This window comes from Fulmarus glacialis, unplaced genomic scaffold (assembly GCF_000690835.1).
Source record: "Fulmarus glacialis isolate BGI_N327 unplaced genomic scaffold, ASM69083v1 scaffold1162, whole genome shotgun sequence".
In the NCBI taxonomy this organism is placed as follows: Eukaryota; Metazoa; Chordata; class Aves; order Procellariiformes; family Procellariidae; genus Fulmarus; species Fulmarus glacialis.
This window is the reverse complement of record NW_009195710.1, coordinates 1-26,263: the sequence shown is the minus strand read 5'-3', so window position 1 is coordinate 26,263 and position 26,263 is coordinate 1. Positions and strand designations below refer to the sequence as shown.

General features: G+C 53.1%; 1 protein-coding gene across 1 annotated transcript in view; it reads right to left on the bottom strand.

Annotated features, from left to right (window-relative positions):
• CACNA1S (calcium channel, voltage-dependent, L type, alpha 1S subunit) overlaps positions 1-24,205 on the bottom strand; it is a 47,694-nt gene extending 23,489 nt beyond the window's left edge. Inside the window, exons 1-17 of the mRNA XM_009588161.1 lie at positions 23,972-24,205; positions 20,051-20,156; positions 10,734-10,873; positions 10,045-10,178; positions 9,303-9,455; positions 8,810-9,015; positions 8,111-8,214; positions 6,184-6,332; positions 5,097-5,178; positions 4,407-4,567; positions 3,457-3,682; positions 2,697-2,904; positions 2,246-2,366; positions 1,648-1,762; positions 1,431-1,524; positions 600-669; positions 233-365 (exon numbers count right to left, since the gene is read on the bottom strand). Coding sequence (XP_009586456.1) covers positions 233-365; positions 600-669; positions 1,431-1,524; positions 1,648-1,762; positions 2,246-2,366; positions 2,697-2,904; positions 3,457-3,682; positions 4,407-4,567; positions 5,097-5,178; positions 6,184-6,332; positions 8,111-8,214; positions 8,810-9,015; positions 9,303-9,455; positions 10,045-10,178; positions 10,734-10,873; positions 20,051-20,156; positions 23,972-24,132 — 2,363 coding nt within the window. The 5' untranslated portion in view covers positions 24,133-24,205. The remainder of the gene's footprint in view (positions 1-232; positions 366-599; positions 670-1,430; positions 1,525-1,647; positions 1,763-2,245; positions 2,367-2,696; positions 2,905-3,456; positions 3,683-4,406; positions 4,568-5,096; positions 5,179-6,183; positions 6,333-8,110; positions 8,215-8,809; positions 9,016-9,302; positions 9,456-10,044; positions 10,179-10,733; positions 10,874-20,050; positions 20,157-23,971) is intronic.
• Positions 24,206-26,263: the final 2,058 nt, after the last annotated feature.

Below are 26,263 nucleotides of genomic sequence, written 5' to 3'. Positions count from 1 at the left end.
TAGGGCCATGGTAGCCTGGAAAAGGGTTATGGCTAAACTTTGAGGACAGGAAGGCCCTAGGCATGAAGGGATGTCTGTGCCAGCCCTTCCACAGAGAAGACTTTTCCCAGTGCGCTGGCTCCCTTCTGAGCTGGCTGTTACACACAAGTCGGACCTCATTGGGAAAGGTTGGTGCCAGAGGTACTCGGGCCAGGCCTGGCTCCACAAGGCAGGGAGAAGGGTCAGTGCCTACTTGTTGGTTGGGCTGAAGATGAAGAAGGAGCTGGCTTCAGGCATGGGCACAGCCTTCTCTTTCAGCTGTAGCTCTGCGAGGGGACGTGGCCGAGGACTCAGGGGGATTTCAGGCTCGTCTTCCTCATCATCACCTGCAGGGTGGCCATGAGGAGGGAAAAGGAAAGAATCACCCAGAGAGGGAGAGGGAATGTGACCTTATGGACAATCCTCTGACTGATTTGGCATCTGTGCCAGAAGGACCTCAGTATCCCGAGGCTGGTGGAGGGTCACCACATCCTTTGCTCCTCACAGAGACAGGGTTCTAGCACCATCCCTCTGCAGTGCCTCCCCAGCTTTCCTGCTGCCCTGCCAGGGGCAAGTCTTACCTGGGAAGTCTGCAGACGGGTAGGGGTCTTTGATCTCATTGACATTGGATTCAAATTCATCCACTTTTAACTGAAACAAGGGAGAGACAGAGAGGAGGACATGCAGCTGCATGTGCCAAATGTTGCATGTTGGCCAGACCCTATCATCTTGGAAGCCGTGTGGGACAAGCAGTGTCTCTGCATTTGGCCTGTACAGCACCAAGCACATGGAGTCCTGGCCCAGGATGGAGCAGGGCGGGGCGAAACACCTCAGCAATGCTGCAGTCTGAGCAAAGAGCAATACCAAGAGGATGGGAGAGGGCACTGTGTGCTGGACAAGAGCCTGAGGCCACGCACCTATACCAGGGGTGGAATAAGACATGGGGTGAGTCCTGGGTGAGTTCCCATGGAGCATCTCTGGAAAGTGGATAGGGAAGTAGCTGCTGGCGAGGTGCTTGCAAAAGGCAGCTCGGCACACAGTCAGCACAGCTGAATAGAGGGTTTTGCGTACAGGGGATGCTGGTGTGAACATAAAGGAGGTCTGGGATCTTGCTGATCTGCTCTGCTCCCCTCCACACTGGTGTGCGCCAGCCCATCTCAACCACTGACAACTGGCTGTGGCCAAGGAAATGAATCAGAGGAAAAGGATGCCCAGCAATGGACCTGTTTCACTAAGCAACATGTCCTGCCTGGGCCCAGAGAGCCTCCATCACCAGAGGATGCTAAGGCAAGGAGCTATTCTGGCCCAGAAAAGTCCAGACCCAGGCTGGCTCCAAGCCTTTGTCAGTCCTGGCTGGTGGGAGGAAGAACCTGGTCCCTCACCAGGAGCTCCCCAGCCCCACCAGCACTGACCTTGGCTGTTGTCGGAATCCCTTCTCCCTTCGCTTTCTGCTCAAGCTTCTTTGCCAGCATCTGCTTCTCATCTTCAGACTTCTCTGGGTAACCTCTGAGGGAAGAGGAGGGGAGAGCAGGAACTGAACTCTGGACAGGCATGAGCGATGCCGTTCTGTCCCCTCACACCAAAGAACCTGATTTGGGAGCTCCCACTGCTAGGGACTGCAGCACTCACCTGGACATCTTCCGCCGCTTGCGTTCCTCTGCTTTGGCCTTCTGGGCTAAGGTCAGGCTCTCAGCCTCAGCCAGGTTATCAACTGCGATGGCCAGGAAGACATTGAGGAGGATATCTGCAGGGACAGCGCTAAGGACATCACTAACTTGGTTCACATCTGGAGGATGCGGCCAGAGCTGCCCATGGTCTCCAGGGTGCTCTGAGAAATCTTCCTGGAGTTCAGCACTTGAGACAACCCTGGCTGGTGATCCCTAACCCTGCACCCATTCTTGTGAGTACTGAGCTCTGGGCTGGCTGCCTTAGCTCAGTCTGTCCAGCTCAGTCTTGTTACTGCATTGACTGATGGCTGAATCTATGCCTGCTGGTCATCCAAACCTGCCCCATGGGATGCTCTCCTCCAGACTCCAGACCTCAGCCACCACCAATACAAGCCCTAAAGTCTGTGTTTTGTTCCCCTGCTGTTCAGAACTGAAAAGCTTAAGGTAAGCACTGAAAAGCTTAAGGAAGTCCCCCCTTCCCTGCCTTCACAGTCGTGTGTAGCTGATGCTATGGGGCTGGGTACAGGGAGCCTGGGCCTGGCTTCACAGGCAGAGGATACAGTTCCCACAAACGAAGAGGATGATGAAGTAGATGCAGACCAGCATGCCGGGAAAGGACGGGCCCCCATAGGCCATGATCCCATCGTACATGATTGAATTCCAGTCCTCTCCAGTCAGGATCTGGGAGCAGAGCAGAAATAAGGAGTCAAGAGCCCCCACAGCAGACCACAGCAGAACCCCACAGCTCGATCCTGCCCTCCCGGCTCCAGCGCCGAACCCTCACAGCCCCTAAAGCCCCATGGCCAAACCCCACCTCCCTGCTCCAGCCCAGAACCTGCACTACTGCTCGTGACCCCAATTGCATTTCCCTGCTCCTGCCTCAAAACCACATCACCTCCCACAAACCCACATCTCTCTAAGCCCCAGCTCTTGCCAGAAGACCCACGGCCCAGGCAGGATTCCCAGCACCCTGTCCTCCAGCTCCCTGCTGCACTTCCCAGAGCCCCATACCTGGAAGACACTGATGAGGGCCTGGGGGAAGTTGTCGAACGTGCTGCGCCGCACTTCCATGTCCTCAAAGTCAAACTTGCCCCCAAAGAGCTGCATGCCCAGCAGTGCAAAAACAATGATGAAGAGGAAGAGGAGGAGGAGCAGAGAGGCAATGGAGCGGACCGAGTTGAGCAGGGAGGCCACCAGGTTGCTCAGGGATGTCCAGTACCTGGGGAGAGGAGAGACAGGAGTGTGCGGGAGGTGAAGGAGTGGGAAGGCCATGGGCAGGACCAGGTAGGTGCAGGGAACAGACCCCTGGCCCAGGGGGATGTGCCGGCAACCCAGCAAGGGGTGCTCTGAACCAGCACCACTCACAGGCTGGGCACTGGGACTGCTCTAGCTAGGTCCCAGGAGGTGGAAATGAAACTCCAGGCATGGTGTGACAGGCAAGACACCTTGCTGCCTGCACAGGGCACCAGCAGGCAGGATGGGGAAGGGGGATGAACACACAGTGGGTTGCTGCCAGAAAGAGAAGCCAGGAGTCCTGGCCCACAGCACACCCATTTACAGCACCCCAGAACCTAGGGCAAGAGAGGGACCCCAGGAGACTTCCAGCACGCCCTGCTCTGTCCTCCTTGCCACTCCCAGGCCATGTTCTGGAGACAAACCCCCAGCTTGGCCTTGTTCCTCCAACCAGGAGCTACCAGCTCTGCTCATGCTGCAGCCCTCCCCAGGGACAAGGCCAGTGATGCCTGGGGACCGCGAGCCCCCCGCACCCAACCTGGTGATCTTGAAGATGCGGAGGAGCCGGATGCAACGCAGCACAGAGATACCCAGGGGTGACAAGGTGCCAAGCTCCACCAGGATGGTCTCCAAGATCCCTGCACACACCACGAAGCAGTCGAAGCGGTTGAAGAGCGACATGAAGTACTGGCGCAAGCCCAACGCGTACATCTTCAGCAGCATCTCAGCCACAAAGAGTGCTAGCAGCACCCGGTTGGCATTGTCTGGGACGGGAGATCCAGCTCATCAGAGTGTGGACCTCTTCATCTCAGCATGGCACAGCAGGAAAGGAAGGAGGGCAGTGCTGCTCACCTCCCTTCTCTGCCCACCACTGAGCCCTGAGCTGCAGCAAATGCCGTTTTTCAGGGAGCACACAGGAGAGGAAGATGAGGAGAAGGGTGCAACGGTGTGCTTGTACGTGTGAGAGTGCAGCTGTACTGTGCATGTGAGTCCATACAGTCCGTGCATATGTACTGGGCTGTGTGCGCGTGTGTGTGTGTGTGTATGTATGGCTGAGCTGTGTACACATGTGCATAGCTGTACTCTGTGTGTCTGTGTTTGCATGTGGGAGGGTGCAGGTAGTGTGACTGCGTGCATAAATGTGTGGCTGTACTGCATGAGTGCATGCAATGTGTGTTTGTGTGTACTATGCAAGTACAGGTGTAAATGTATACACTCTATGTGCGTTCATCATGCAGACCCATGTCCCTAAGAATATATGTGCTGTGCATGTATAACTGTATGCACCACACATGTTCAACGTGCAGATTTGTGACAGTGCAGTGGGGATGGTGTACACACACTTGTGTGCAGGCTGTGTTTGTGTGCATGTGTCTAACAGCTCCTGTGCCATGCCAATGTGGCTATGCATGCACGGTAAGGGTTCACGCATGTCTCTAGGGCAGCAGGGTGTCCAAGGCTGCTCTCAGCCTCAGGCTCTTCGCTCACCTTGCACGTGTGTCAGCCATTCTGGCTGGAAGTGGTGCTCAGAGGCAATGGAGAGGGTGTTCAGTGCCACCAGCAGGATGACAAGCCAGTAGAAGAACTTCGACTTCACCACATCCCTGCACTTCCTACGAAACATTCGGTTCCAACGCCTCCACTGACGGCTGGAGAGATGGCCAAAGGGTCAGCAGGGCCAGCCAGCAGGTCCTGCCCAGCCCAGGGCTGTGCCTGCAGACTCCAGAGCAAAGCCATCCCTGCTCCCTTGTCCAGGGGCCTTCCCTGAAAAGGGCTGAGGAACATAACCCTGCCCCTGGCACTTGGTGCATTCACTCAGGCATTGCAGTTCATTCACACAAACACCTTCTGGGTCCCTTTTGGCCTACAGGCCCTGGCTGGCTGCTACAGGTCCAGCTACTAAATCACAAGACATGCTGCATGGGCCATGAAAGGATGCTCGGAGGCTGGTCCCAAACTGAGGAGGTTGTTCACCTTGAAGGGGTGTTTTGCCAGTACCAGCACAAAATTCCCTGTTTGCTGTCTGCAATATTTGCATCTCCTCCTGAGCACACAGCCCCTGGCTCTCCCCCAGAAACCGGTGGCTGACAAGAAAGCCTGGCCCAGCCAGCCCAGCAAGCGAGAGACTGTGCAAGCCCACATGCAGAGCAGCAGATGGTTCAACCAGTGCATACTTACAAGTAGAGAATCCACTTGTTCATGCCCTCAATTTCATACAAGCTCTCTGTCTCTGACCCTCCTTCATCCGATGGCATCATACCTATGGACGGAAAGACATCCCAGGCTTTCCTTGGAGCCCTTGGGAAGAACACATGGGAGGGAACCTCTCCCAGGAGCACATCAGGAAGCGCGTCCCCATCAGAAGTGAAGTCAAGAAATGCCATCCCAGGGAGACAGCAGTGAGAGTTTGGGCAGAAGGTTTTAAGTGTCAGGTGCAAACCAAGTAGGAGGCATCAGAAACACCCACCCTGCAGCAAGAGCAGCAGCAACCCAGAGAGGCAGCCTATGTAGGCAGCAAGTAGGCTCCCCCAGTGCAAGACACTCCCAGCACGGAGAAAACTGGGGTCAGTTGTGATCTGAGCAAATGCTGAACTACAAGAGGTTTTTAAGAGCACTGGCCACAGATGTAGAAAAGGCATTTTGTCTTTTCCACTGTTTCCCAAGGCTCTTTGCACACATGTACCATCTCAGCTTGAGGCATCAAAAGTTATTTCACTAGGCAGGATGGCATAGCAGATACAGTGGCTCAGTGGCAGAGCTCCCCCAGCCTTGCTGAGCCTTTGGCTAGATGCATGTATATTCACCTCCTTCCCTGAGCCACTTCTAATCCCTCAAAATTGGCAAGCAATGGCAAGAAATTCATGCATCTGTTAGTGTGTGAGCTAGTAACCCTGCACTCTGCCCCTGCACACAAAAGTGGACACGCTGCTCACGGCTGCTCATGGCCATTTCAAGTGCATCTTGCCAAAGGAGACCTAGGCCTTGCTAGTAGACCGCAAATATTAAAAACAGTGGTTGAAGTGGAGATTTAGCACGAGGGCGAAGTTATCACTAATTTGGGTCAGATTCAATAAAATGATTCAGGAAAGAAAAAAAAAGAGGAAGGAAACTGTTCTGCCGAAGTCAAAGCATTTTGTTTCATAGGTTTTCAACCAAAACGAGTCTTTGTGACTTCTCCAAAGGTCTCTACTCTGCCTCGCTAGGATGCTCAGTGTTAGGAAGCCAATCCTCATGCTAAGGGTCTTTGACCAAGCAGAGCTGGTACCTTCTCCCCTGGCCCGGTCACTGTCCATGACCTCTGCGTGGGTGATCCAGTCCATGTAGCCCTTCAGATCCTCCTCCAGCTGCTGCTTCTCCCGCAGCTTCTGAAATGTGCCCCGTGACTTGGCCTTCTCACGCTCTTTGGTGAACTCACTGGGACAAGGCAAGCAGCAGAGTGAGACTCAGGAGGGGCATGGCGTGGAGGTCAGGTACCACAGCCCTGTGCCAGGCCAGTGTTGCAGAAAGATAAAAGCCTGAAATACCCTACCACCTAGTGCTTCCACTAGATTGCTCTAGTGACTTTCCTCTTTCTTGGCCCTGTTCCATGATGCAAGATCATGGGGGATCATCAGCTGCTGCCTGATGGCAGGCAGGGTTTCTTCCCCACCACTGGCTGCTCTTTGGGAGCTCCTTGCTGCAGGACACTGTGGCTGGACAGGCCAACTAACACTAGAAGGCTGTGGGAGTTTTCTAGCCCTGCTAAGGATTAGAGCAAGTGGGGGTCTCACTCATCTGCAGGGCAGAAAGCTGCCCCAAGCTCTCCATGTCGGGAAGGTGAGCTCATCACATGGCAAGTAAACAGGACACTCTTTTCATGGTAACATGGAAAAGACAGGTCTGCCAATGCAGGGGGTCCCACTCTTCTCATTCTTTTTTAATTAATTTATTTTCTCTCCTGGTATCTGGCAGGACTGTAGATCTGCTGCCCAGCCAGTCTGGTGTTGCCATGTGTTAGTAATAAGTCTCAGACATTATAACAATAATCAGACATACTAAGCCTCAGGACTTGTCAGGTCTTGTCTGGATTTTCCTGATCTCAAGCATATTTTAGCTATATTTGCAAAAATTTTTCAGAAACTGTTGCAGTGCCTCCAACTTACTCTAGGATCAGATGACTATTGTCCAGCTCGTCCTGCTGTTACAGCCAGCTTCATGCAAGGGTCAGGTGCCTGTGGTCTGTCTTGTGGTTTTGAGCTTGTTTTAGTTATATAATACCCAATTTGTTTTAACCTTGTGCAGTTGTAAGGTTCTTGCCATAGAAGAGGACTAACAAATCCAAGTAATTACGGTACAACTAACCGTGTGAACTAATAGAGATGATGAGTGTGATCCACTTGCACACACAGGATTGAAATGTATAGAAAAGACCCTGAGCCTACACAGAACTGAGGAGAAAAGCCCCCCTCACTCCCCAGGACAATAAACACTTCCCAGCAACAAAATCGGGATGCTGACACCTCACCACAGCAATGCATAGTAGGTTGAGCGTTGCACCAGAGCTATTTTGTGCATAGCAGCTTTAACTGTACTACTAAGGGAATTAGCACTAATTGAGTCATTTGGCACAGAAGTGTTATGATCATTGTAACCAGACTGATGATAGGTCTTTGTTGTATTTGGATGAGACTGTTGAAGCATTAATTAGACTAACAATAATTCTCTTGGATCCCTTGCATTCATATCAAAGGTGTTTTCCTTAGGTTGGCCATAAGGAAATTGTGTGTGCTCACAACAGGATGGCAGTGCTGTGGGTACCAGTGAGAATGAGTGTCTCGACCCACACCCATGGGGTAAGGACTGCTGCTTTGAGCTCCCTGCTCAGCTTCTTTTGCTGTGAGTGCTGGCAGGCCACACTACAAACATCTAATATTGTGCTCCAAAGCTGTGTTTGGTGACAGTTGCTTGTGCTACAGGGAAAAGATTTCTGTGTTAGGTGTTGAGCTAAAATCTCAGACAGTCATGGACACTAACACAAAAAGTAACTCAAAGTTCAGGGTTTCTAAGCGTGCAAAAAGGGAGAGGAATAGGAGAGGAAAAGGAACAGAAACTTTTCCAGGTTTTCTTCTTGCATAGTTAAAACCAGCCAATGTCCACACTCTGATCACGCTCACTAATCTGCTGGCAAAGAGAAAGGACAGGGTGGCACTTACCCACTGAGCACCCCCAGCACCAGGTTAAGAACAAAGAAGGAGCCAAGCAAGATAAGGCTGACGAAGTAGATCCAGGGCCATTCATTCCCAATGGCATCATTTACCTGGCAAGGAGGGAGGCAGATGAAGCACTCTGAACACAGTCTGCTGTCTGTCTCCCCCTAGGGCCCCCTCAACAGCCTCTGGGAGCTTTGCCTCCTCTAAAGTGAGTGCTTGGGATGGTAGCAGATAAACCTGACTCTGAGCCCTGTCTCCTTATGACTGTGAATCTGGTTTTAGCGGAGGTAAAGCCAGACCCAAGCATTTTGGGAGCAGATTTAAACATCAGCCCCATGCCTAAGCCTCAACAAGACAGTCTCCCAGGGATTGCAAAACACAGGGTTTTGCTGGAGAAGCATCCACCAGCCAGCCATTGCTGTGCCTGGTGTGTACCCCTTCGCAAAGGTGGGAGCTCCTCCTGTCTATCTGGAGAGTAAGGACAGCTTGAGCAGTGCCTGCAGAGATGCAGAAGATATGCCTGGTGCACTATGGGATGTGCATCACAGTATGAAGCTTGGTGGGGGCAGGATGTCTTTCACTGGCGGAGAGACCTAGCCCTGCTACGGGGTCCTGTGTCCTGGAGGGACTTCCCTGCTCTCAGGCAGGACCAGCAGTGACCTCTGCCAAACTGGGCACCAAGCCCAAGCTGCTGGAGCCTACCCAGTAGAGGACTTCGGTCCAGCCCTCCATGGTGATGCACTGATAGACAGTCAGCATGGCAAAGCCAAAGTTATCGAAGTGAGTGATGCCATCGTTGGGCCCCGGCCAGCCACTTCGGCACTCAGTGCCATTGATGGTGCAGTGTCGCCCGTGGCCAGAGCTGGTGCATGGGGCTGGCTTCTCTGATGCCACCGTGGCAATCACATCTGAGGGGGAAAGCCATGCTGTGAGCAGCAGGTCAGGCCAAGTACAGCAGGTCCCAGCACCTCCCAGCCTCCTGCAGAAGCTTTCCAAAAGGGGTCCCTTTCACCACCTCCTCACACCACGTACCATCACCAAGCTGTGTGCTGTACCAAACATCCTTCAGTCCTGCCACACTCCCAGGCCTGATGCTGGCAAGTCCAGACTTTCTGCTACCCACAGAACCTCTGTGGTCCCCACAGCAGCCACACAGAGACATCTCTGCCATATCACCCCCCTGCCACAGCCCCACCTGTCCCAAGATAGTAGCAGGTCTTGTGCATCTTGCCCTTGAAGAGTTCTTGCCCGACAATGGCATAGATGATGATCATGAAGAGGACCAGCAGGGCAATGTGGAGGAGGGGCACCATGGCCTTGATGATGGAGTTCAGGACGACCTGAAGGCCTGCACCAAGGAGAAGGGAGAGGAGGTCAACCACTTCCTAAACAGCTTTGGGTGCACCTTGCATTCCTGTCAGCCCCTCTGACAAGCAGCCTCTGAAATGCCTCATGCCAAGGAAAGAGGGGCACAGGTGGGTTGGGACTGAAATCTCTGAAGCAAGAATTCCTTTCCCCACCCACTATCCATATGGAAGGCCCCAGCAGAGCCAGGCACCTGGCAGTGCTGGAGGCTGCTTCATGCCCCTCCATTTGTTCTGTTGCTCTCATCCTGGCTGTTTTCACATGAGTTATGGGAGGAGATCCCTGCCCTGAGAAACTAGAGTGAGGTCCTGGCCCCTTTCACGCTGGCCACCCAAAGGTGCTGACACTGAGCCATGGAGGGAGGTCTATATATGCCGACCTGCAGATCCCCAGTGTTGACAACTGCAAGCTGTAGGGATGAGCAAGAACCTGTGGCTCCTCCACACCCACCTTGTGGCTGGGCATGACCCAGCAGCAACAAGAAACCTGCCCCATGGCCCCCCACCCCGGCCAGGCACAGCGGTTCAATCCACCCGCCAGTCCTTCACGCTGGCAGGGCGCCCAGCACCCACTCGGCACTCCGGACACCAGGCGCAGGGGTCTCAGCACACGAAACGCTCGCAGGGCCTTCACGTCGAAGCCGCCTTTTCCCCCTGAAGTGCCCCCCTGCTTCGCATTGACCTGCTCCAGGGTCATGGTGATAAGCCTGAAAGAGCCGGGGCACAGAGCAGGAAAGAAAGGGGGAGAAGCAGAAGGAAGGACAGGGAGAAAGAGAAGGGCATGACGATGAAGAAAACTGTGCTAAGGATTCAGAGCTCTGCAGGCAAGAAAGCGAGGGACAGGACTGTACTAACCGCACGCTCAGCCTGACCCAGGAAACAGCTCTTGGGAACCCTCGTGGTTGGGCACCCCTCTGCTGGGTGCCACCTTTGCTGCTGAGCAGCCAGCAGCCCTCCCACCTCCTGGTGCCCAGTGGACCCTCTCCCTGTGTGCCAAAGCCCAGAGGACCCCATGCCACTCCCATTTTCCAGGGCAAGGAGTCCTGAGAGGCATTAAGGAGTCAGACAGGAAGAAACAGGAGTTAGGGAGGATCCCAGGGGATGTCAGGGCATGAAAAAGGGGCCAATGGGAGAAGGCCGTGAACTGAGTCTACAAGTTGCCCCCAAACCACCGCAGTCACTAGAAAAATCGATGTAGCTGATGGGCTATAGACCAAGCCTGGCACAAGCTGAGCACCAGCAGCTTCCCCTCCTTGCATTACCCAAGGGACACGATGGAGAAGTCGAGCACGTTCCAGCCGTTTCGGAGATAGGCATCCGTATGGAAAAGAAACCCGTAGGCAATTATCTTGAGCATCGCCTCAATGGCAAAGAAGATCAGGAAGGCGTATTCGATCTTCTCCTGCAGATGGGAAAGGCAAGCAGGAGAGGATGCTCTGTTAGAGCAGACTGTCACCTCCCTTGGCGTCACCACCATGCACAGGCTGCCCCCCACGTGTCTCTGGATCAGCCCTGCTGCCAACCCATCTGTGAGCTCCCAGACACACCAGGCAGCACTGTGGCTACCCTGGGGAGGAAGGGTAGTATGCTGAGCCACCACATGCTACTCTCTGGCCTGCACCATGATCCCCTGCATCCCCTCAATGGCACGCTGCCAGGACCACGGCCCTGAGCTATGGGTACCTGTCCATACAAACCATGCCAGCAAAGCCACCGCTTCCCAACACAGCCCCCAAAGGTGCCTGGCCCAGGGCACTGCACATCTCTGGTTCTCCTCCCTGTTGCCTCACCTTCCCATTCTCCCATAGCCTTCCTTCTGCAGGCTGCACTGACACCTTCTCCTCATCCTCTCCAGCTGAGGGCTTGCTGGGTCTGTCCTGGAGACACCACACAGTCACCATGGGACAAGCCAGCTGCACTGTGGCTTCCCTTGTGCCCTGGACTCCCAGGGAAGTGAGGCCTTGGGCTCAAGACCTCCTGCCTAATGCCAGATGTCTGCCTGGCAGAGTGAGCTGCTAGAAACTGGCCTGGGGGCTCTGCCGGGCAGAGGTGTTGCGCCCACTCCCAGGCGGGACCTGGCACTCCACTGCAGGGGCTCAGCACAGCCCTGCAGCCGCAGGGCCCAGAATAGCTTGTCTTTCCCTGTAGCGTGGCCAAGAGCTGCCTGTGCCCAGCTGGTTCTGCCTGTCACTGCAATCACTGCCCTGGCTGCTGATGGCCCTTTCCAGACTGAGATTAAAATCCTTCTGAAGCAGCCAGATGGACAGGGGTATTTATATTTCTGGCTTCCCATGGCCTCTCTCCTCTATCTGCACCCTACGAAGGGCAAGGAGCATCCCTGCTTGGGCTCTGCAGGGAATTGCACCCAGAAAGGCGGAAATGTCTCTCTCAGACCAAATTGGTAGCAGGGAAGGCTGCAAGCACACCTTCCTCCCAGGGTCACTCTGGCTTGCCAAATGGAAAATGCTGTCCATTTAAGAAACCAGGGCCAGGGCTCAGACAGAAGCATTGCTTGCTCAATTACCATGTCCAAAAGCAGTGGCCATGCCAAGTGTCCCTGTACGACTGTCACCCATACAAGTGCCAATTCCTTGTTGGATCTGAGGGCAGCAATGGTAAGAGCAGAGACTTAAGCATTGAGATTATTGGTGTTATCAGGGCTCTGTCTTCAAGGTTTTAGCTAAGGCAACTCAATGCCGCTCGCCTCCCCCCCTTATCAGTGACAGATGCCCCCTAGACTGTGTCCAAAAGCTTGTCCTTGCAATCCCAGACATGTAAACACAATTATCATGAGGATCATTTCAGGTACAGAGGGACTGCAGAGCTGCACCAGCAGCCAGTGGTGTGGTGGGGTATCTCCCCTGCTATAAATGGAGGAGAAATAAGGGAGCCCACTGCAAGCTACAGCAGCCCTGCAGCTGCCAAGGCCCAGGCTGGTGAGTGTCAGGATCCAACCTGGAGCCCTAGCATTGCAAAAGCTAATTTCTTGCCCTGCTTCATCCAGGACATCCAGAATCAGACGCCAGGGTCTCTGACTAGCAGGGATCTCCCTCTAAAAACCCCTCGCCCAGAATCAAAAAGTGACTCGCTATTCCTTGGAGGTCCCTTTGAGAAGCCCAAACCAGATGAATGGTGCTTTGGCCAGCTCCAACAGTATTTGCTCACCATGTACAGTCAGTGAGCAGCAAGTTTCAAATCTGGGCCAAGGGAGAGCCAGCAAGCAGCCCCCTGTGACCTGGCTACATTCCTTCCATCCTGGGAGAGGCAGTAACTGCAAATTTCTTTACAGTACCAGCTTTGCAGACCCAGCCACATACACAGAGCTGGATCATTCTGATCTGTCCTGGTGGTGTAACCCCTCTAGTACAAGGAAAAGTCTTGGCATGGCCAGTATGAAGGTTCTATGCAGTATGAAGTGATCCATCAGTGCTGGCTGGAGGAATCCCCCATCACCTGTCCTACAGCTGTGGATCCAGTTCCCCTGGCTTATCTGGCTGTAAGCTGTGGGCAAATGCTGATGTTAGCAGAGCAAGAGAAGCCTGGCCCCTGACTATGAAGACATCTCACAAGCATCTTTGTCAGTGGTCTGAGGTAGGGTAGCATTTCAGTGGTGCAGGTATGGCAAACTCGCTCTGGATTCTCCAAGTGGTAGGTGTATCTGCAGGACACTTACTGGCAATGAAACTCACATGGCCACAAAGCAATGTCCTGAGCCAGGGCAAACTTACTGCCGCCTTTGGATACCAGCGTAAAGAAGCTAAGAGATATTCTGTCCTGGCAGACTTTATACCAGGTCAACACCGCATGTCCTGCACATGGTGCAGACCCCACTTCATGTGCCCGTCTGTCCTGGCAGACTTTATACCAGGTCAAGCACCGCATGTCCTGCACGTGGTGCAGACCCCACTTCATGTGCCCAGGCTGATTTGAGAAGAAATCAGTCCTGCACTTCCCCCAGCTCTGGTGCTGCCCATGTTGCAGGTCAGCACAGAGACTGTGTACTCACGACCCAAGCAGCCACCCTGTGCCTGTGCCGTGAGGGAGACATGGCAGACCCTGCAAGCCAGGCACACACCATGTACAGGCACAACTCCGCTGACTTCATTGAAGCCCTGGCCAGTTTCTAGCAGCTGAGGACCTGCTCTGAGCCACCACCACCCACCATTCTCTCATCACCCCCAGAATTCAGAGCTGGCTACCCACGGTGGGAGGCTGCTTTGGGAAGGGTGGCAGGGCTACCTGGCAGAGCTGGGATTTGGTGTATGAAGAGCCAGGCTGCTACAAACACACATGCTTCAACCGTGTTAGAGGACACAGAGTAACCTGACCTGTGGCTGGTGAATGAGCCGCAGAGCAGCAGAAATAACAGTGTGCACCATGCCAATGCAATGCAACATGACACAGCTCCAGCCTGCTCAGCAATGTCGGCTCCCAGCCCCTACAGCCATGCGGGGCTCTCCAGAATGAGCCCCAGCTCCATGTCCCTGGTGTCTCCTCCCAGGCAACAGGGGGAGCAGGGCTTGGATAAAGCCTCCATGGCTGGCCAAAGTGGGGGACAGATGGTGAGGGGACACTGTGACTGTAACACAGCCGGGTAGTTACCCCTGCTTCCCAGCAGAAGATATCCGCATGCAGCAGGATTCACAGCACTCACACTCCTCCCTGACCCCTCCGAACTGTCCCCAGCCTCCTGCCTTCCTCCATGCCCTCTGTTCCCGGTCCTGCTCCTACAACATCAGCCCCTGCACCTCCCCTAGAGCCTCTCAGTCCCACTCAGGCCCTGCTCCCCTTTCCCCCTGCAGCTCCAGCCCGCATCACTTCCACTGTCTCACACCACCCTTCACTGGTAGGCTGAGGGATGGCCCTTGCCATGGCTGAGGCAGTTGTCACAGACCACAGGAGGTTTGAGGCTGGCAGGGATCTCTGGAGATCACCTAGTCCAAGCCCTTGCTGCTCAAAGCAGGGCCAGCTTACAGTGGGTTGCTCAGAAATTTGTCCATGCAGGTTTTTAATGTCTCCAAAGACTCCTCAACCCCGCTGGGCAATCTGTGCCAGTGTTTGGCCACCCTTACCAATAAAAATGCTTTTTGTATGTGCACCAATAGGTTGACCAGGATGCATGCGTGGACTGCCTGTGTCAGGACATGCAGGACAGGTAGCTGTGCTGCTGAAGTCTTTCATAAGTGCTTTTTAAACATAAAACACTTATAAGGGTGTCCTCCAGGGGCTTGTAGCAACCATGCTTTGCAAAATGGAGTAGCTCTGTGTCTTTCTCCTTTCCCCTGAATGTAGATGAGACAAGCCCTGCAGATGTGAGAGGGAGAAGGGGACAGGATAGCTAAAGAATGTATGGGAACAGAGTTACAGCAATCTCATAGGCTCCCCTTCCTTTGGAAATCAAGATAAAAATGAGGGCTGGAGCAGAGGAAGGCTTCTTTGAGTACATGGTGGGAAACCCTGGTACCCAGCATGGGAAGAGCACAGTAGAGGGCAGGAAGGCCCCTCAGGGCTGCTGTGAACCATGTCCGGGAAGAGACATTGAGAGAAACATTTCTGCTTCTCACAGTGGCCTCTGTCAGAGCACGGGGAGCACTTGGGATGGGGAGACGTGAGACATGCAGGAAAGAATTTGGGAGAGTTTTTGAATCATTTGCACAAATTTTTTAGAGCAGGGAGTTAGACTAGATGATCTCCAGAGGTCCCTCCACCCTCAGCTGCTCTGTGATGCTGTGATTTTCCTGCCATATCCCCCAGCCACAGCTCCTCCTTTCCCATAAACAAGTGACAGACCTGGGCTTGACAAACTCCATGACTGCAACGACAGGAACCAAAAAAGCAATAAACCTCTCCAGCAGCTATGCAAGCGTGGAGGGGCCAGGCCCTATAATGAGTTGTTCCCCATTGCATCTCCCTCACTCGCTGTCCAGAGCTTCTCATTGCTCCATGTTCCTTCCCTATCACACCAGCTACCCACGTCTGGTCAGGTGTCTGTGAGACATCTTGGTGGTATTCCTGAGGGTTGTCCCTGGACTAGATGCCCTAGGTCTGCTTGGTTTGAAAAGGCTTTGTTGGGTGCTGCCACCTCAGCCAGCAAAACCATGGACAGGAAAGTGATTGGGACAGAGTATGGACAAGGGCTCAGACCCAGGGTATGGAGAGCCTAACTAGAGGAAGAGAAATCCAGAGGAGCTGCAGCTAATCTGCCCTTCTCCAGGGCTGGAGCAGATGGTCAGCAAGGTCCATTCAGAGGAAGCCGTGCTGTGGAGCTGGGGATCATGGGGCATCCTGCTTGATGAAGCAGGCTTTGGAAGCTACTGTATTTTTACTGGCATACAGGACAAGTGGTCAGCTCTGCTGCCCAAACTGGAGGGTGAGAGCTGTGCACCAGCAATGGGCAGCAAAAGTCACAGCTGGGATCTGTGCAAAGGGGAGGTGAAATCCTCTTGCCAGCTCTGTCCATGGGGGAAGGAGCTTGAAAGAAGGCAACCTTGCGATGGCAGGGCTGTATACGAAAAGGCTCCCGGGGTGGCCAAGCACCGGTGAGTAGGGCCAGGAAGGGACAGCAACAGGGAGATCAGAGGGGCCGGGCTCAGCTGCCTACCCAAAACCCCAGGTTGAGCCACAGAGGCTGCCAGGCTTGCCAAGCCACAGGCTCGTCACAAAGCCACAGGCTGGGCAGGATGCCGGCCCTTGACAGCAGCCCCAGATCCCAGAGCAAAGGGAAGGATTGAGGCAGGGAAAGCTCATACAGCTGCATCTTTATGTGCATCCCTCAAGATGCTGGGTAAAAGAGCAACAGTAGTTTCTGAAGTCCCATGCACAGAGTCTGTGCATGGAGATGTGCAGGCGTGTGGTCTATTCTCACAGCTATTAGAGGACCCCAGGAGATCACGGGTGACCCCAGGCTCTAGGAAAGCCACATGTAATCAGGACTTCCCTGCAGTGAGTGACCCATGCCAGCCTCAAGAGAGACAGACACCTGACAGCAGATACTCACTCTTCAAAACCAGCACTGGACCAGCAATCTCTGCTCAAGGACTGCTAGACACAGGTCAGCTGCCCAAACATAGCTGTTTTCAGTGCTACTGGAGATGCCCTGGGCTACATGAGACTGTCCTGGGGTGGCAGATGTTACACAGGACCCACAAGCAAGTCAAACCCCTCCAGAGCAGCAGATGGAGGCCTAGGACACCTGCAACAGCAACATCAGATGCCCACATTCCTGTAACTGAATTGTGCCTGGGGCTGTGTTCGGGCTTTAAAACACAGGGGTCCTCTGACCCTTGTGGCTGAGATACAACCCAATGCAACCCAAAATGGTGGGATTTTTGGAAGCATATTCCTTTATATTAAACATCCGTTCTACCTAAACATAAAGCCATTATCTGTGATACTAACAGAGTGCCTACCCATAGGCAGTTATTGAGAGTGTCTTCTGTACATCTTGAGCTCCAGCTCTGTCCCCCACTCACCAGGCCCCATGCTCTACCTGATATGTTTACAAAGCACATGGGACTCAGCCCAGCTGCTTTTGGATGCTCTGAAAGGGTGGCATCCCTCTGAGAAGTCACCCTTGGGTCCCATTAGTGGGGAAAAACAGGTACTTTATGCAGCATGTCAAACACCACCCATCAGAACCACAGGAGACCAACTGCCCTAGCAGACAAACCCTACTCTAAATTTGCCTTTATTTCTCAGTTGACCATAAATGGAGTCCAGGCAGCCAGCTCACATGCAGACATCTGTATTTTCTTGTATTTTCTTGAATCCCCTTGAGTAACCTGCCTTGCTAAACACATTTCTGAACTTGTGTGCTCCCGGAGCAAGGCTTCTAGTGAAAGACAGACAGAGTGATTTGGAGCTCACTGACAATTTTGGAAACTCAAGTCAAAGTGAAAATAAAAAAAATGAATTTTTGATTGAGTTGAAAAGTCAAAATCATTTCATGAGGGTTGAAGAAAATATTTTGATTTCATTAGATTTAGACAAAATTAGACAAAAACAGCATTACAAAAAATCTTCTGGATGAGAAGAAATCTAATCTAAAAAGAATAATGAAATACGTTGAAATTAAACAACTGTATTTCTTCCAGGATAAAGCGAAATGGATTAATAGAAGATTTACGGGTTATAAAATACACTTTTTTCATCCCCCAAAATGAGTTCTGGTTAACAAAGCTTTCATGAGACTAATTCTAAATCTAGCGTAAACTCTGTGTGCAAATCTTCCTCAGGTGGTCCTGGAAAGGCAGAGTCACAAGCATGGCTGCTCTCCAGGTTTCCCAACCTTCTGGGAAGAAAATGGCAGCAGAGATCTCCCAGGAGATCCTCCCTTCCTGAGACTCTCCTTGCTGGAGACCCCCAGGTTCAAAGCAGAGTGGCTTTCACTGCATTAAGTGCCTGGGTTGCAGGATGCTTCTCTGAAGGAAGCTTGGGCTGGACAGGCTCCTGCACACCCGTTAGCAGTGAGCTCTGATGAGAGTGAGCCTCGATCCTGCCTCCACAAATAATGTGGGGCAATGTCCTCACTGCTCTGACTCTGTTTCCCCTCATACATTTTGCCTCCTCAACAATTTCAAGGTCTCTAGATAAAGATTAAACCTCTCCGGAGAGGCCTGGGCAATGAAAGAGGCAATTAAAAAAGTGACAGGGAGAGATTAAATGCATTGCAGCATCTCTCTGCTGCAGGAAGAAACACCTCCAACAAACCTTTGTTGCACCACCTGCGGGCCCCGTGCAGAGCACAGCCCGATACCCAAGGTGATGGGGGTATGGCTCAGCTCCTAACTGGGATTGCTCCTACAAAGCCACCAGAAGATGACTGACAAAGGGACATGCAGAGCAGGGGTGAAAGAACAGAGGCCTGGGGCTGCCACGCTCCTGATACAGAGGGCTGTTGGCATGGCAACAGGCTGAAAAATCCCCAAATAGGATATAGCATAAGCAATCTAACATACAATAAATATAAACAGATTAAGTTTCATTTATAGATGACATTACTCACTACATGACTGCCTGCCCCCCATTAATGAGAAAGGCTGTTGGTCTTTCTTGGGCAGCATCAGTCCCTGCCGGGAGCACTGCGAGGCGGGTTGCTGCCAGGTTGTCCTCCCCGTCATGCCACACTGCCACATGCTGCTGGGCTTTCTCCAGCTCTGCCCTCACAGGCGTCCTGGTCTCAGCCAAATCCCAAAACCCCTGCCAGCAGGAAGCCCCCATCCCCACTGTCCCCACCTCCTGCTTTCCATGCTCAACCTGCCCCACTTTTGCTTTGCCTCTTTAATCACTCAGCTGAGATAACTGCACTTTTAAAATCCTGTTATGCCCCCTTCGCCAGAGAAGAAACCAAAACCAGTGTCTTGAGCTTAACTCTGCCCCGAGCCCACAGGTGTTAGAGAAGCTGGTCAGACAGCGCACCAGGAGGCTGAATGAACACCCCAGGAATTAACTCTCTGTAGGTATTTTTAATTCCCCTCCTCTGTGGACCTATCTTGGTTTTATTTTTAAAAGACGTAATAACGCATTGCCAATAGTGACCCCTTTTCTTCTTTTTCCAAGGAAATGAGAAGTAAACACTATCTTCAGTGCCACTAAAAGCCTCTTGAGAGTGAAAGAGACAAAAGCAGTTCAAAGAACTAAAAATTGCACAAGTAAAAGCTTACTTTGTATTTTGTATCTCAGATTTTTTGACTGCTTTAATATTTCTCCCTGCAGAGCCTCTAAGGAACAGGCAAAAACCAGAGAGGTGCTTTTTTAAGTCACAAGATGCCAGCAATACCTGCATACAACACACCCTACCCCAACACTGAGGAGTCTTGAAATTCGCAGAAGAGAACATTTCATTAAAAAAGGGTGTATTTAGATGCTTTGACTCAGTCACCAAACTCAGAGTCTCAATGGAAATCAATGTGGATTGAACCACAATGGGGATCTGAAGAGTGGAAAGTGGTGGCAAACTAAAAATAGTGCCAACTATTGATTTGGATGACATCAAAACATCTTTTCCAGGCAAAATTGAGTGACTGGGAAAAAACAAATGGAATAACTGATTGGAAAGGAGCAACCTCTCTGCTTAACAGAGATTTTTTTTTTCCCCTCTTAAATAGAAAGTACCAAAATTAAAATACAGTTTTGAAATTAAAGGTCAGAAAATTTTATTCCAAAAATGCTGAAACAAAACATTTCAGTCTTTTTGGAACAGGATGTTTCCTTTTGGAAGTGTCATGATAAAAATCTGAGGGAATTTGTTCTTTTTTTGGCACAAATTCTTCCCTCCTGTATACTTCACACACCAATCTACTGCGTTTGATCTCAACCTAGGGGTGGTTTCAGCCCCTCTGGAAACCCATTTCGCAGCAGTTTCTCCACCACTCTGCCTCCTTCTGACTTTGCATCATCTCTTGCTGGACCAACGACACCTGACTGCACCCCACAGGGCAGCAGCAGATGCCTCCATTACAGGGATTACCGTCTTGCACCCATGCCACACTGAGGGACCAGCTCCGCAGAGCCCTCAAAGCCAAGGACCTGGCTGTCCAGCGAGGAGGTCAGCAGGACAGCGGGAAGGGCTGCGCCTTACCAGGCTGGAGTTGGCAACGTTGCTGTCATCCTCAGGCATCGGCAGGTAGATGGCCAGTGCAACACAGTTGGCAAAGATGGTCAGGAGGATGATGATCTCGAAGGGTCTGAGAGGAAGCGTTAAGGAGTGGAGACAGGAACGAAGAAGCAGGTACAGCCCTACTGTACACCTGTCTGGGTATGTGTGGGGAAACCCCGCTGGCTATGGGGAAACAATCTCCCACTGGGGCAGAGAACCAGAGAGAGCAGTCAGACTTCACCCTCTGCACATCCTCAGTTGCTGCCCATTTCTTGGGGCCCCAGGGAGGGAGGGATGGGCCAGGATGAGACGCAAGGCCTGGACACTCAGGGCATGGCTGCTGGAGAGGGGCAGCTTTGGCACAGGACATATGGGGAGGGGACACAAATTAAAAGGCTGCAGTAGAGGAATCAAGAGGGGATGGGATAGCTGGTAGTTTCCCCCTCATCATCCTTTAGTGAATCATCCTGAAGGGTCAGGACCCTCTTGCATAATGTAGGCACTTAACCAAAGCCTCGGAGTGTGCCAGCCCTGGCTCTCTCTGTACTCAGTGTCTGTGAGGAAGACACTGCTGAGCAGCATATCTTGGGTGGGCCGTGTCTCCCTTACTAGAATGTATCTAGGGGCAAGACAGCTTAGCCAGGGTCTCCTCTAGCAGAACATCCATCTGCTAACATCCCCTGGTCTCCTACAGCCTCAGTGCCCCAGTGCAGGCAGTGCTCCTGTGACTGTCCCCAGGAGCACCATGGGCTGGGAGTAACTGGAACGCTCAGCCTGAGCTTCATCCCACTCCCTAGAAGGTGGAATTGTGCTGTTTGGGCCCTATGGCATCTCTGAACAAATGGGGTTTGCTATTTCCCCCTGAAGGCCCTAGGACAGGCACTTGGTCACTCCCAGACTCCTGCTGCTGTTGCTGCTCTGCTGGGCCACTGAAACCTCATGGTCAAGCTTCAGCTATCATGTTCCTGAAGCCCCGGAAGAGCTCAAACTCTGGCTCCAGGACTTTGTCCATGGCCAGGGTCTTGCCCCAGGGACCCCACTCTCTGTTCCTCCCAGCATGGGCCAAACCTGCCACCCTGTGGTACCCTGGGAGTGCAGTAGACATCTGGTCAGAAGAAGACAGCCATCATCTTTTGCTGCCCCTATGCTGGTCACATCCAGGCCCTGCTGCAGCTCTGAAGTTCTTGTGCCTAGCCACTGCATCATGCAGCTATGCACATACCTAAAAGCAATGGGGTCTTTCCCACTCATCTAGTGGCCTTGTGCTGTCAGAAGACAGCTGGGTGCAGCATGACGCAAAAACCTACAAGAAACATTTTCGGTCACAATGCTAATCTCAAAGTTTCCTGGCCAATGTTTCTTGACAAGTACATCTCAGTTGTCCCTGATCTACTTGCCTTGCCTGTACCCCTGGAAGCCACTGAAACTAAAAGCAGATAGAAGAAATATAAATGTTGGTCCAGCTGCCCACTGGGCCAGACCCACCTACAGTGTAAGTCAACAGTGACATAAATCACCACACTCCCCTCCAGCCCCTTCTCCTCTCCATTGTCCTACCAGCCAACATTCACACTTACGACCACAGCCAGTGTCTATCCCCATAAACTGTTTTGAGATCTGCCTTGAAGTCCTTCTGGCTGCAAAACGAACCTGGGGTGACACCACAAAGCTACACATGTCCCAACAACCATCAACTTGCTGGGCTGGCTGTAAAGCACACAATACCCAGATTTCCTTGCACTAACAAACGTGTTTTTTGAGATGTGAGCAACTTCAGCATAAACCCCCCCCACCGCCTCAAGCCAGCCTGACTTTCACGCACCCTAGGCTGAGTGCAGTGATACTCCCCACTCTCCAACTGCCTGGAAAAGACCCTGTCCCACTCCCGTGGCTCAGCTTTGTGTTCTGACAGCAGACGCTATACAGCAGAGATGGGCCCAAGGAACAGGAATGTGTACTGCCATACTGAACACAGATGCCAGGTACCCCCACAGAAAATGGTCACAGCTAATCTCCCCTTGGCTGCTGCCTGGCCCTGAAGCCCCTAACAACCCGCAGGAACTGGAATGAGCCTGTCATGCCTCGCAAACCCCGATCCCTGAACGAGGGCAGCCAGCTGCATTTGGGTATAAATACAGCCAGGTGCAAGGGAGGGGCTGGAGAAACGCGATGCCTTGGATCATTTGTCCCACACAGGTCAAACCACCTGCACCCTTCCTGGTGGGACACCCACCCCTCCCCTCCACACTCCCCTTCCAGGGCAGCAATGTGGGAAAGACCCCCACGGTGCTACGCACTCTCTCTGGCATGCGTTGGCCCAGGAGGAGGAATGTGTTTGAGCATGTTGGAAGATGTAAGTCCTATTTCCAGCTCTTCCCCCGCCACTGGGGTGTATGCACAAGTTTCTTCCATACTCAGTGCCTATTTAAGACACAGACACAGTTCTCTTCCATGTGCTTGTAGAACAACCCAGTCCTTATGCCAGAGAAGCAGAATTCCCCAGTTTTGGCTCTGCTCACTCTCCTCAAAGGACAGAGAGCCCCTTTGCAGTGAAGGAACAAGGGCTCAAAATCCATGGCCAGCACAGCACCACCAGAGGTGTGAGCATGCTCTGAGTGCCTCCAAACGGGCACTCTGGGCTTTGAATAAGATGGCATCTCTGGCAATGCAGAGGCATGGTTTTGATGTCCCCACGGCACTACGTGTACAGCAACAGCCTTTCCTAAGGGCAGAGCTTGGCCCTTAGGTGACCAAGCCACCTCCAAGAGGAGCAAAGCCTGGTCACAGCTGGGATGATCTTGCCAAGGCCAGGAACATGCAGATAGGTTCAGCAACTGAAATGAGAAAAGTTGGAGTAGAAGAACTGGATTTGCTGGAAACATCCCCAAATTCCATCCCTTTCGCTTGAGCCCAAATGTTTTGCTGAAGCCAAAGTGAAATGTTTCATCTCCCATCCTCTTCCCTTCCATAAAATACATGTGAACAAGGCAATATCCAAATAGATGGCCTAAAACAGTTCCCGGAGAGGTGGCAGAAACATGACATCTTGGTATTTCCGAGCTATAACGCCCCAGTGAAAAGATGGCCAATCAAAAAGCAACCACCCAAAACCCACCCCTAAATTAAGCCAGAGGCACAGAGAGATGCTGTCCCTCTGAACAGTATCACTCACAAAAGCCTTCACCTGTGACAGCAGTGCCAGGGAGGGATGGGAAAGGTGCGCTGAGAAGACAATGGTGTCAGCAAGGATTTGGGGGATGCTGGCCAGCCCCCACCACCAGGGCAGAGAGCAGCTGCGGGATCAGGAAAGTGGTGACACACACAAAGAGCCATCCCAAGCAGCTCGCCATGGTCTCGCTACCCACCCCTAAACCTCTCCCCTGGGGCAGCCTGTTGTCCCCAGCTTCATCCTCAGCTCCTACTCCCCAGCCTGGCCCTCCTCCTCTGCCTGGCCCCATCCCCACCCTGGAATGGGCACTGTGCCCCCTCCTCACATGCCAAACCCTCTCTCCTCCCGGCAGGCTGTCCCCTGTTTCTCCCCAGCACAGCTCCTGCCAGCACAAAACGTGTTCATTCCCACAAGTCCCTTGCCACCTGGCCTGTCCCTGCCTGTCCCCGCACCACCCTACCAGAGGTCCCCCATGGCCTGACCCGCTTCTCCGCCCCAGCTTCCCCCACAATTCATGCCCCACAGTTTGCACAGCCCTTGCCTTTGCCAATGCATTCTACTGGGGCTCCCCGAGCACCTCGTTGCCTTTTACAGACCCAATGAGACAGCCAGCACAGGCCTGAAGTGGGCTGACAGCTCCCCTGCTTGCAGCCCACGCGGTCCGGCTCCCCAGCACCCCTGCTCACAGGCGCACATACACGGGTACTCCCAAGCCCGCGCAGCCAGAAGGATACTTCCACTCCACGATGCTGATACATGCCTTCCGCAGCGGGTTTTGCAGGGTTAAGCAGAACAGAGCCCTGGCTGGCCGGGGGGCTGCTGGCGGCACTGGCTTCTTGGACTTCTCCTTCTGTTGCCTCTTCTTCACGTCATCCTGGGGAGAAGCAGGCTCCATGGTGTTTCTCCCCTAGCCTTTTCTCCCCCTGGTGCCCCACACCCGAGCCCCCCTTTCCCAGGTCCCAGCCAGCTGGAGCTGCTGTGGATCTCCCTTCTTGTGGAGTCTGCCTCCTCTGCGCACTGGGGGAGGTGGTGGGGGAGTCGGGGCTGGAGCCTGCACTCGCATGTACAAATACACATAGTATGAGTTTAAATTTAGATCCCAGCCTGGCTCCTGGGTGCTGTCACAGCTCCTGAGGCAGCAAAAGGGCCCCTGCAGCTGTTGCTTCTTTACCCGGAGCATCAGGAGGCGGGCGAGTGCTTTGCATGCCACTGACCAGGGCTGGGGGTGGGAACAGGCTGCCTGGCGCTGGGCACGCTTGTCTGACAGAAAAGTGCCTTTGTCCCAGGTCAGCTCTTTCACCAGCTCCCCAGGCCTCCTTTGCCCAAACTGGCGAGCCGGGCTGCCTGGAGCAATGCATGCAGCCCCATTTGCTGAATCACATTATTCAGGGTGAGATGGAGAACCTGACTCTGGCCGGTTCCCAAAGGTTACCCCACAAACTGAACAGTCCCTTCTCTCTGCAGGATTTCACCTTCATTTGGTGCAAACTGCTCAGTTGAGCCCTAGACCCTGTGATCCTGGGGCTGTAGGGCCTCTGGGGCTGGGTCCATCTCATGACAGGGATTTTGACCCCAATCTCAGAGCTCCAGGGAATCGTGCTGAGTCCAAAAAGTGCTCTTCTGGAGCAAGCTGGCTTGCTTTTCTGGAGGGATAGAGGAAACCCTTGGCTGGCACCAGTCACTCAAACAACCCCTTGCTCAGTCTCACCCCCCCAGTCCTGCTTGCAGGCTATGGAGGATGCCTGGGGATGAAGGAACCCAACAAGCCTACACTGAATTGTGTCCTGGCCAGTGCAGCTGGGCTTGGGAAAGCCCAACTGGATGAATGGTATGAATAGTTGAGCTGGTAGGCAGGCAGGGAGACAGGCAGGTTATCATAACCTCTTCACAGCAGAGGAAACTGAGGCACCAGGAAGGGTTGCTCTTGGGGTTTTCCTGTTGTTTCCTAGACTGAGTCAGCAAAATAATTGCAGCAATCTTATTACTTATAGTTATGTCCCACTGCAAATGGTATCCCTGTCCTACAGGGATGTTACAATCTAATGTGACTGACCAGCTGTGCCCCAGGCAACCCCATGCATCCCAGGGAGCTGCTCTACCCACTGCACCCGTACTGCCTTGCTCAAAGATTTCTCTCCTTTGCTATGCAGGGTCATTCCACTGTGGAGGGAAATGACTTTGCAGCTGTGCAGCAGGCTGTGTCGAGGGCCAGGAGGGCCACAGTGCCGAGGGAACTGATCACTCCCTGCCCATGGCAGGGAGACAGCATGGGAGAGCAACTCCTGCAGCTACTCCAGCCAGTGTTGATGCACTTTGGAAGAGAGTGCCCTTTATTGTAAAGGGGTTAAATTAATAACCTCTCCCCTCCCATAGCACTCTGCCGCATTTTGTGCAAATCAGAGTCAAATCACTCCTGCTGAGGGCTTCAGCCCTGTCTCCATGTGAAGCAGGTCCATTTCTCATTTGGTCCTCGTTCTTCCCCCTAAACCCTGGTGAAAACCAGAAGCCGTATTTCTGCTGCTGCCTGTGCAGAAGAACTTGTCCCAGGGCCAGCAAGGATGTGGAGCCCATCTAGCGGTGAGTCTGAGAAGAAACAGCTGCCCTTTGACTCACCCCGGAAAAGTCTCAGCAGAAGAGGGCAGGGTGTGTGAGTTAGGGCTGCGCAGCCCGGTGCAGGCAGGGGCCTGTGGAGAGGATACTCAAGGCCTCTCTGATCTCCTCTACACCCTTTTGCTCACACACCCTGTGTGCAGCTGCTGGCAACCACTCGCCACTTTGCTGTGCTCTTTATTTTGCATGGGGCTGTGCTGGCAACCACCAACCTGACATGGCTTTAACAAAACATGCTGCAGCACTCTGCTCGACAGAGATGTTCCTACCTGCCCAGCAGGGAGAGACTCCTTCCTCGTGAAACCTCTTCACATCCATCCTCATCTTCCTCGCACGCTTCGTGGGCCTTCATGTTCATCTCCTGCTCCATCACTGCACAAAGACACGGTCTTACAAAGGGCCCCAAACCCAGTGAG